The sequence below is a fragment of the Hypomesus transpacificus genome, chromosome 22, assembly GCF_021917145.1.
Source record: "Hypomesus transpacificus isolate Combined female chromosome 22, fHypTra1, whole genome shotgun sequence".
Lineage (NCBI taxonomy): Eukaryota > Metazoa > Chordata > Actinopteri > Osmeriformes > Osmeridae > Hypomesus > Hypomesus transpacificus.
In genome coordinates, this window is record NC_061081.1 from 2,451,744 (window position 1) to 2,462,668 (window position 10,925).

The window sequence follows — 10,925 nt, forward strand, 5'->3', positions numbered from 1 at the left end:
TCTCGGCACTCAAGGACACCGTACAGGATATAAAATACATTTAAAAACAGCAAAACAAAGAATACAACAATGTTAAAAACAACAAAAAGCAGGCAGCGTAATTGACATCAAATGGAATATGTAGTTTTAAACAGATGGGTTTTTGAGTTCCGATTTGAAATGGGGGAATGAGTCAATATTTTTGAGTTGTAGTGCATTCCAGAGACGAGGAGCAGAGCGGCTGAATGCTCTACTCCCCATAGTAGTGAGACGGGCAGAGGGGCTGAATGCTCTACTCCCCATGGTGGTGTGACGGGCAGAGGGGACAGACAGGTGTATGGAGGAAGAGGATCTGAGGGAGCAGGAAGTAGTGGGACCCTGGAGGAGATCAGACAAGTACGGGGGGGCGAGGTTATGGATGGCCTTGAATGTAAACAGGAGGATTTTAAATTGTATACGGGACTGAACCGGAAGCCAGTGGTGCTGTTGTAATACAGGAGTGATGTGGTGGATAGAGGGGGTGCGAGATATAATGCGGGCAGCTGAATTCTGGACCAGTTGAAGTTTATGGAGGGATTTGTGAGGGAGACCAAACAGGAGAGTTACAGTAATCGAGACGGGAAGTGACAAGACTTTGAACAAGAATGGCGGCAGTCCTCAGGTGTGGAGGTCTGAACTAGGTGGGTTCCACAACGAGGTGACACAAAACCTACTTCATATTTAACAGGCAATCCTAACAGGCTTCATTATCATACCTGAGCATGATTTATGTTCCCATAAACCTGAGGTAGCAATTTCAGCTGTTGTTTGAATTTAGGTTTTTTTCTGCAATCATACCCGTCACGTCAGCCCTTTCAGGCAAAGTGAATGTGAAGTAAGCCAAGTGTTCTGAATCGAAGAAAAATAATCGAATCAAGACCGTTCATCTCCCAGGACCGAAGGCTGTAATTGAGCCTGAATTAGAACAACAAAGGCAGGCAACAATGCTCTGGTGCACCAGTTCCTGTTCAGCCCTCAGCTGCCCTGTAATGACTGCTGCTGGTATACTGGGATGAATCGAGCTAGCTCTGTTCCAGTGTCCACACGCATGCACACAGTGCTCAGTTGGAGCAGATATCTGAGGCCTGGACTGAGGATCACGGTCTCATACTAACCCTCTTATTTGGTGTTTATTTTCTCCTTTTTATAATCCTTGAACACACACTGTTTGTTGTCTCTCCCCTCTTGGACTTCCAGCTCCAATTCCAGCTCACACTTATCCAGTGTTGAAACGTGGATGCAGACATACAGAACCACACGCAGTGATGAGACCCATTGTCATGCTGGTACTGCATGTGTGTGTGCATGTGCATGCATGCTTGTCTGTGTGCGCGCATGCGTGTATGTGTGTGTACTTGTGCGTGTGCGCTAGTATTTGTGTGTGCTTGAATGTGTGTGTGTGTGTGTGTGTGTAGGGCCCCAGCTGTGAGACTCTCCTGGTCTCCAGGTTGATGCGCTGGTATGTGAAGAATGCAGGGTGTGAATCTCATGTGTCCAGGGTCCTGGCTCCCTCCCCTGGTCCTGCCCACTCATCCCTGACCCCATTGTGTTAGGAGAGCCACCTTACATGAGCATGACTCTACTGTCCACTCTTTATCGACAGAGACAGAGAGTTTTGTCTTAAATGTATCACATCACATATACTGTATTACTGCTCATTATAAATGCTTGATTTCTATTACTTACTGGTCGAAGGGAGTTTGTTTGGTGGTGTAGGACAAGGAAGACAGTTGTTTTTGTTGAGTGAGACAAAACAAGCGCACCCCCACTCCTCAGGTCACATGCACAGCTAGGGAGTGTCGTTAAGTTCCAGGCTGGTTACCGTGCTCATTAGGACACACGTCAGGCTGTTCCGGAATCTGACCGCCTGTTTGCCTTGGGTGGCTGGAGGAGGTCAGTCTGCCAACCACTGGTCTGGCTGGACTATTGACTGTTCCAGCTGGTCCTGCCCAGTTCCTCCCACAGAGGTGTGTGAGTGTGCGTCGGTGTGTGTGTTTTGGTGTGTGTGGATGGGGGGGGGGGGTGAGGTGGGTGGGTGGGGGTGGGGGGGGTGAGGTGGGTGGGTGGGGGGGGGGGTTGTCATTTCTACTTGTCAAGACCACAATGTCAGTGTTTCATTTGAAACCCAGACACAGACAAACACACACACACAGACACAGACACAGACACACACAGAGACACACACACAGACACACACACAGACACACACACAGACACAGACACCCTCACACACACAGAGACACACACACAGACACAGACACCCTCACACACACAGACACACACACAGACACCCTCACACACACAGATGCACACTATGACTGCCAGGTCTGTCTGGATTCATTTCAATTCTCTATTGTCGTCTTTCCAAAAATCCCACAACGTTTGTTTTTGTTATAAGTAAAGGCCGTCCATTTGGGGTCCTGCATTAAATACTCTGCCTGCTGTGAGTCCACAGGAGAGACGGACTGTCCAGCTGGCATCTTCAAGGGCACCCGCGGGGTATTTAAACAAACAGCTATATTCAGAAGGGAAATTCTTTCACACCGGAGTTTATGAGCTCTGGAAAGAGTCATCTCTCCTTCAATACATTCATTCAGTATGGCTGCATTGCACTCACCAGAGAACTGACCATGGCTTTACAATCAGAGGGAGAGAGAGGGGGAGAAAAAGAGCGAAAGCCAGAGAGTGCGAGAGAGAGAGAGAGAGAGAGAGAGAGAGAGAGAGAGAGAGAGAGAGAGAGAGAGAACAAGTGCAATGGAGGGACGAAGGAGAGACGAAAGAAGAAACATATTTCTTAGGACAAATGGCCACATTGCAAAACAGAGACAGAGCATGAACAGAAAGAGGAGAGAGAGAAAAAGAGAGCGTTCGACAGAGGAAGCGTGTGTGGAGGGGGAGGGGTTACACCTGGTGCGTGTATCTGCCAGTGTCCGTTTCCTGTCCGCCAGTTGGAGGGCCAACTAAAAATAAATAGTGGTTTCGAGCAGTTTTTCGTCCACAAATTGCTGGCTGGCCTCAGAGAGATGCCAGGTGAGCGGACATCAGAAGGTTCTCACAGACCTGGATGCACACGGGTGTGTGAAAGGGTCGGACACTGTCAGCACTGACCATTTGTTCCGTTTGTTTCCAGTACCTTCCTGCAAAGCACTTGACGCCGGAGATCCCACACCCTCGTGTGTTTGGTGTGTTTTGGATGAGTGGGGAACGAGACGGGAGTGTGACCTGCTACACACACGGATGGACGGACGCACGTACGAACACACACGCAGGCATTTACAACACGTCTGAGCGAAATGGATGTGTTAAGCACAGGTGTGTGTAAAAAAAAAATGACTGTGCATACACACACATGCATGTGCTCACAAATGGGGCAGTCCTGGGTTGTCACACCACCCCTCTGTCTGTTGACAGAGAAGTCAGAAACCTCAACCCCCCAAACGGCAGAGAGACGGCTGCAGCGGGACAGAGGAAGCCCTGGAAACCTTCTCAACTGGAGGTTAAGACTTGTGGGCCTTTATAAAAATAAAGATTGACAAAACGTCCTGCGAGTTCAAGCTTGATGAAGCAAAGATAACACATGTACTGGTCATGTACGGCAATATCAGGTCTACTTTGAGAATAGGGTTTGACCTGCAGTGCGACTTGTGTTTGGGGTTTCTGTCGCTCTAATTGGCAGGCTTGGCTGGACATGAGTTGAAGTCTCCATGACGGAGCATCCCCATGTCTCTGTCAGTTCTCTGTCAGTTCTGTAACCAGGGTGTGTCATTCACCTGGTGTCTCTGTCAGTTCTCTGTCAGTTCTGTAACAGTGCTGTGTGTCCCTCGCTGCCTCCTGTGGTGGGAGGTGTCACTGCAGGGGGCGCTGTCTTCGTTCATGTAGATGTATGTTATGCCATTTATGTGTGTATGTGTACATGCAGTGCAGACGGCTGGCGGTGAGCAGCGCACCCACGCAAACATTCTTCCCTGACCTCACGACGCCCTGAATACAGTCTTTAACAGCAGGAAGAACTCCACCCTCAGCTCCAAGTTTAAGTAGAAAGTTATGCATTTTATGAATATGTAGTGTAGTATGCTTCTAAGTCAACTGAAGGAGAGTTAATTCCATGTTGCTGGTGGCGGAGATTAAAGCGCTTCTGTCCAGGACTGTGTTAGAGAGACACGCTCCCTCCAAAGCCAAGACAGACTGCATGACTGCAGTCTAATGATACAGAAGGGTTACTAACAGTAGAACAGAGAGGAGAGGAGAGGAGAGGAGAGGAGAGGAGAGGAGAGGAGAGGAGAGGAGAGGAGAGGAGAGAAAGAAAGAAAGAAAGAAAGAAAGAAAGAAAGAAAGAAAGAAAGGAAGGAAGGGAGAGGAGAGGAAAGGAAAGGAGAGGAAAACAGGGAAAACAGGGAAAACAAAAAGAGGAGGTAAAAGAGGGGAGATGAATGGAGGAGAAGAGAAGAGAAAAGAGAGGGAGCCATCCACGACTATGCCATGAAGGCAACTCCTCATGCCACGGGCCAAGCTTCAAGTGCCTGATAGCTGTAGAAGAAACCCCCCAAAGAAGAGAGAAGGTGTCAGGAGTCAGCAGGGCAGAGGGTGAGGGTAAAGGAAGGAGTTAAAGAGCTCACCTTTCATCTCCCCTTTAAATTAAACCTTTTGATGGATGTTCCCCCGTGAGAGCGTTCTCAGTCGGGGCGCTGAGAGTCGCACCGCACACAGGCCCGCTGTTCTAGAGCGAGGCAAACACGGAGGAATTCTCAAAAGTCTGTTTGTCTCCCTCCCCTCCCTCTCTCTCCCTCTCTCTCCTTCTCCCCGACCTGTTTGGATTGAAGCAGGAAGTGAAGCCGGTGAATGTAGGTGTGACTGTACCATGATATTAATGAGTTTTGTAGAAAGGGCCTATTGAAGAAGGGCCCCAGAAGAGAGGGAAAAACACAGGGGCCCCTCTGGAGGTTTCAGAGGGGCCGGTTAGCATCCTGCTCCGCGTCCGAGAGCAGGAACGCAATCAGGTTCTTATAAATTGCTCACTTCTTTTCTATTCCAGCTGGGCTGAAACGAAGAAAACAGAAGCCAGAAAAACGGACAGCCTCTGCCAGACTTTGCACGTAGGCTCTTAGCGTCAATTTGGGCTGAAAACCGGAAGCGCGGCCATGAATATGGAGGAGAAACAGAGAGAGAGAGAGAGAGAGAGGGAGAAAGGGAGAGAGAGAGAGAGAGAGAGAGAGAGAGAGAGAGAGAGAGAGAGAGAGAGAGAGAGAGGAGAGAGAGAGAGAGAGAGAGAGAGAGAGAGGAGAAAAGAAACACACTGGCTTGTGCAGAACAGTAGGAAATAGACGCTAAACGGCGACCCTGCAGGTCTTTTACTGCTCCAACTTTAGGCAAGCCTGTCATTAGGGTTTGGTTTACTGGGACAAGTGTGGTGGTTTTGTTGGGGAGAAGGAGCGAGAGGGGGTAGAGGAGGGAGTGTGGCGTGAGGCTGCATAAGGTTTAAAGGCTGAGCAACTTCGGACTGGAGGTCTGAGGCTATGTTGGAGACTGGAGGCTAGAACCATAGGTCTGAACAAGAGAATTGAAGCTGAAAGTCTAATTCTGCATTGGAGGTTGGAGAGACTGGAAGCTAGAGGCTGGAGGATGATATATTGGAGGCTGCAGGCTGGAGGCAGGGAGGGGATTTAGGCCATGTTAGCAGATGACAGTGGTCTCTGCCTGCTCTCTGACATCAAAAATACACTTGGCTGGGAATGCTAAGCATGGGGTTGGGGAACGTATATATAAACTTAATTATTGTAAAGCCTATGTTTAAAGAAAAATATAGCAGGAGTAGACAGTAGTTTCTAATTTTCCCGTTCTCTCTCCCTCTCTCTCTGTCTCTGTCTCTTTCTCTCTCTCTCTCTCTCTCTCTCTCTCTCTCTCTCTCTCTCTCTCTCTCTCTCTCTCTCTCTCTCTCCCTGTCTCTCTCACTCACTTTCTCTATTATTGCTCACTCACTCTTCCCCTTTCTTGGTTCTGCTTTCCTGCGAAAGATGGCTTGGCAAGACTGGATGTTTTTTTTTAATGTTGTGCCATATTGTGTTTACTTACTCGCTTTATGCAACACATTAACACTCGGCCAGATCCATTTTGTCTAAAGGATCACTCTGAAAATGGTGTTCTAGTCAAGTGAATTGTATTACCGTAACAGGTGATTGCCAGGATGTTATCACATCCAACCAGCAGGGGCAGCGGTATACCTCACTCGCTACTATCCTTTAAAATGAAGGCCCTCTTTTGAGTAAGAAAGTTAAACAAGTGGTTTTGATAGCCATGTTACCTCGCAAAACTTGTTCTTTGACTTCCCTTCTGTATCTTGAGTTTCTCTGTTTCTCCTTTAAACATTTCTGGTTTTGATATTTATGGACATCCCAACCTGCAGAGATCCATTTCAAGGAGGTGGCTTCTCCCCCCCAACCCCCGGGACGCATGATGTACCCCCCTCAACCAGCACATACACCCCCCCCCACCCCCCACCCGCCGAGACGCAATCAGGACGCACCTTATGCACCTTTCTCTACCAGAAATGACCATTGGACAGTCTTTCGCTCACTCTAAATACAAAATCCCCGATTTCCGGGAGATTGCATAGCATTTGCGGGCGTCAGGAAGCCGCTATTGAAATGCGAGAGACTCCGGGAGACTTGGGATGTCTGTATATATTCTGAAGTGACACTCAGGGGTGAATGTAAGATTCTGTTGTGGGGTTTTTTCTGGGAAGGGGGGGGAGCAGGGCAGATGATTAGGCTGGGGGTGAGCAGATGGATGTAGTTGTTGGTGTGTGTGTGTGTGTGGGGGGGGGGGGTTGAATCCTGTGGTGGGGTGGCTGGTTTGTTGTTGATGGAATTGAGGAATGATTATGTCCCCATTGGCCTACTGGCAGCTGCCCTTTCTCCTCCCAGGGGTTTGTGGGTAGTGGTGTGGGCAGACAGCGGCCTCAGTTGCCCAACTCTCTCTGAGCCTCCATTTACCTGAGTCCAGAAAAGAAGGGAAAAAAGAAGACGAGGAAAGAAAGGGGGAGGGCTAATTGAAGGACGGAGAGGAAGAAAAGGGTGGAATGGCATGAAAAGAGAGCGTAGAAGGGAGGCAGAAAAAAAAGAAAGAAAGATTTGAATAGAAAAATAGAAAGCAGTGTCCTCCCCTCCTCCCTCTTTCCTCCTCCCTCCTCCGCTCTTCCACTCCTCCCTCCTCCACACCTAAGAAGTGGGCCATGAATCCAGCTTTTGTGATGTAACTGGTATTGACCCTTGGAGGGGCCAGCGGGAGGGAAGGGGAGAGGGAGGGATGGAGGGAGGGGGGGGAGGGAGGGGGGGAGGGAGGGGGGGGAAAGAAAGAGGGAGGGAAGGAGGAGTGTGTTTACCCAAACATGCAAGAAACGTTTCACAGACCCCTGTGCTGTAAGAGGGCCAGCTTTCACTGCTACTGAAATATGCTTTAGGCTTCTCCAGGTACCGTCCATCCTCCTTTTCCCTCCTTCCATCTCCCACTTTCCCTCTTTCACTCCTTCGTACCCTCCACTCCTCAGCTCTCCTTCTTCTCTCTCATTCCCTCCTATCTCCATCTCTTACTCTCCTCCCTCCCTCTCTCCCTTTCTCCTCCTCTCTTTCTACTCCCTCTCTTCCCACTCCTTGCTCTCCCTCCACCAGTAACAACTGTGCTGCCAGACAGAGCCGCCATTCACCACTTCAGCCTCAATCACATTCACTTCACGATCACAGCCTCTACAGTATCACAGCCTCTACAGAATCACTGCCTGTACAGAATCACAGCCTGTACAGAATCACAGCCTCTACAGAATCACAGCCTCTACAGAATCACAGCCTCTACAGCATCACAGCCTCTACAGTATCACAGCCTCTACAGAATCTCTGCCCTCTGCTGCAGCCTCAACAGTCACTCACATTTCAAGAGGGGCTGTGTCTGTGAACCCCACCCAGACCACACAGGTGCTATGACCTGATCACTTCAGGGGGGAAACTCCACTTTGGTATTGAGGAAATCCTGCTCCTCAACACTGGTTACAGCAAGTTTGCCCTGTGATCACAATGCCATCTTGGCCTAAAGGCTGAAGGGTCAGACTGTGGTGGTATCCTTTCTGCGCACAAAGGTACATTGATATACATGTCAACTGGTCGGACATGTTTACAGGATTTTACAGTAGTTCAGGGCGCAACTTGTCTTGAAAGGATGTCATACATTGGCTCATGTGCCTTTCCTTTGTACATGGTGTAAAATGTAGTAGAAACTGATGGAAACTATGTTGCTAATCAGTGGAAACACAGTTCTAATGATCCTGTGGAACAAACCATGAAAAACTTACAGTATGAAGTTATTCTTTCATTATGACTGGGTTTCATATTGTAATGATTTCATAGTGGTTTTATTAGTGATATATTTCACATTAAAGCTGACATTTGGTTTTATACAGCTTTGCGTGCTGTTAAATAAAAAATAACTGGTTGCTGATTCTGACATGAACAGAGTCGTAAAACCCATTTAACAATATTTTACAAGAAGGAAATTATGCTGATTCTTTTGCCCCAAGACTTTGATACACAACACTCTTTGTGTTGTGTATCAAACATTTCTCATTTATTAATAAAAATGACATCACCACTAGGTGGAGTTCCAGTTTATAGTTGAAAGACATGGATTATATGTCTTTAGAGAAATGTTGGTGCACATTTTATTTTGGCAGATAATTTAGATCTTGGTTGGTTTTCTAGATCTTGCCGAATCATCTCAAGCCTAAAACAAAGATGGCCTCAGATCTCACAGTAAAGCTCCTGAGTCCTTAAAGGTCGAGTTGGGCTTCATCATTATCAGTTATATGAGTTCACTAGAACAACCCTCCCTGCATTCCTGTCCCCGCATGAAAGATCCTTCTTCTTTACAGTCCCCTTCAAAACAGAGGGCTTCGGGAACAAGGGCTTAAGTGGCGCTTGTTAAAAACAACAACAGCAGCACTGCAGCAATTACAACGGAAGACCTGGGCCTGTGTTTGTTGAGCGGCAGAGTGGCATTTAAAGCTTATGGTTATGATTCAGGGGCCATTTTGAGACGTCTCCACTCTGCAATCACGTCAGGAGTGTGCCGAAAAGAGGATTATGCTGCAAGCAATAAACTACCACTGGTTGGACACGGACCTCAGACCAGAGAAAGAGATGTGGGAAGAGAAAGAGAGAGAGAGAAAGAAGGAGAGAAAGAGAGAAAAAGAGAGAGAGGGATGGATGGACACTGGGAGAGAGAGAGAACAAGAGAGAGACAGGGGGGGGGTGCACCCAAAAAGAGAGAAAGAGAGAGAGAAACAGAGAAAGAGAGGATTGAGGGTGATTATTTGTCTGGGGAGAAAATAAGCAGGACGTTTGAAAAGGCACGTCTCAGTCCCCTGATCCACCCTCTCCGGCCCCTCCTAGACCAGGGACAGCAGAACAGGCCCACCTTACATAACCAGACACTACACACACCAACAGGAAGCTGCACAGCTCTCCATGGTCACTAGCACTGTTATTGACATGGCAGTTTCAGATAGAAGAGCAGGGCTCAGTATTATGCGGGCAGGTACAAGCACAGGTACAAGACGTGTACAGTCTGTTGGCACGGCTGAGCGTGAGGCAGATTTAGGGACGGTACTGTGCCAGGGGGCATCCGATGATGCCAGCTTGGCCACAGATAGTTCATGCCTGGCAATGGTCTGATGGCAAGGGAGAGATGAAGGGAAGGAGGGAGAGAATTAAAAAAGGGAGCAAATATGATCAGGATTCAGAGTGTGTTTCTGAGAAGGACATGCCTGGAATAGTACACATACGCACCAGCACACACCCACGCTTGCAAACACGCACACACACACACACACTGTATACTGTACACACACATTAGAGAGACTCTTAATTTCCTGTTTAAATGTATGGAATGGGTAAACACAGCTCGGGGCAGCGCAGCATTGTGACCAGCTGGCCTGTGTTGCCTGAAGGCTGCAAGGCTGGTACAGATACACTCAGAGATCATGTACACACACACATACACACCACATCTTCTACATCACACACAAGCATACACACACTCGTGGCATCAGACCGACCCAGGTTTAGTCCGAAAAGAGGGAGAATGATAGAAGGAGGAGAGAGGAAGGATGATTGATGGATGGATGCATGGATGGAGAAGGTGATAGATGGAGATGAATACGAGCGGGAGCAGACCATCTTGTAAAAGTTAACCGCAGAAGCTGTTTGTTTCATAGAAATAGTGACAATTATGGTCTGCTTCCTTTTCTGGAATGGTTTAGGGATGCGGTTCAGGGATAGGAGAAAAGTATCTCTCTCTGTATCTATCTCTCTGTCTCTCTCTCTCTCTTTCCCACAGCGCTTCTGTGGTGGAGAGACGGAATCTAGAAAGACCATCCAGCCAGACTCCAAACCACCCTGCCATGTGTATCAAGCGTGCAGCGTGAGGAAACAACGGCAGACACACTCCATCCATCTCCTGCACAAGAGAGGCACTTCATCACCGAGGGAATCCGGGAGTGTGTCGGTGTTTAACGGATCCATGTTTACCGTTCTGGCCACTGGCTCAAGACATACCGTTTCAAGAGAACAAATCTGCGGCAAATGGAGAGCAAATTAGGAATATCATGTTTTTTTTCGCCTGGTTGTGAATTATGGGGGAATTATTGTGGGCAAGCAATTTCAAGCGGGGCTGCCACCAAGCGGGGCGGATGTAGGAAATGAGCCATGAGCAATACAGAGTTCATTGTTGACTGCACCAAATTTTCAGAAATTATGAGTCAAGGGGATAACCCTGTTTAAATAACTGTTTCTGAAACCCACAGCCAGCAAAAATCTAAATGTGCAGTGTGGAAGTTAAAATAGTTTTCTCTGGATGATCTGAAA

The 10,925-nt window shown here is 48.1% G+C and overlaps 1 protein-coding gene across 1 annotated transcript; it reads left to right on the plus strand.

The window, feature by feature from the left end:
• Nucleotides 1–316: 316 nt before the first annotated feature.
• LOC124484337 (putative uncharacterized protein DDB_G0271982) lies at nt 317–4,448 on the plus strand. Its single transcript, XM_047045222.1, has 4 exons — nt 317–375; nt 577–602; nt 2,715–2,767; nt 4,356–4,448. Exons 1-4 carry the CDS (start codon nt 317–319, stop codon nt 4,446–4,448), a joined length of 231 nt encoding a protein of 76 aa, XP_046901178.1.
• The last annotated feature ends 6,477 nt before the right edge of the window (nt 4,449–10,925 follow it).

Excerpts from the sequence above, each read along its gene's own strand:
- LOC124484337 (XM_047045222.1), top strand. The coding sequence starts at position 317 with ATGGAGGAAGAGGATCTGAGGGAGCAGGAAGTAGTGGGACCCTGGAGG. Across the intron at positions 376-576 it reads CCCTGGAGGAGATCAGACAA|GAGAGTTACAGTAATCGAGA; the intron begins GTACGGGGGGGC and ends GAGACCAAACAG. Across the intron at positions 2,768-4,355 it reads GAGAGAGAGAGAGAGAACAA|AGAAAGGAAGGAAGGGAGAG; the intron begins GTGCAATGGAGG and ends AGAAAGAAAGAA.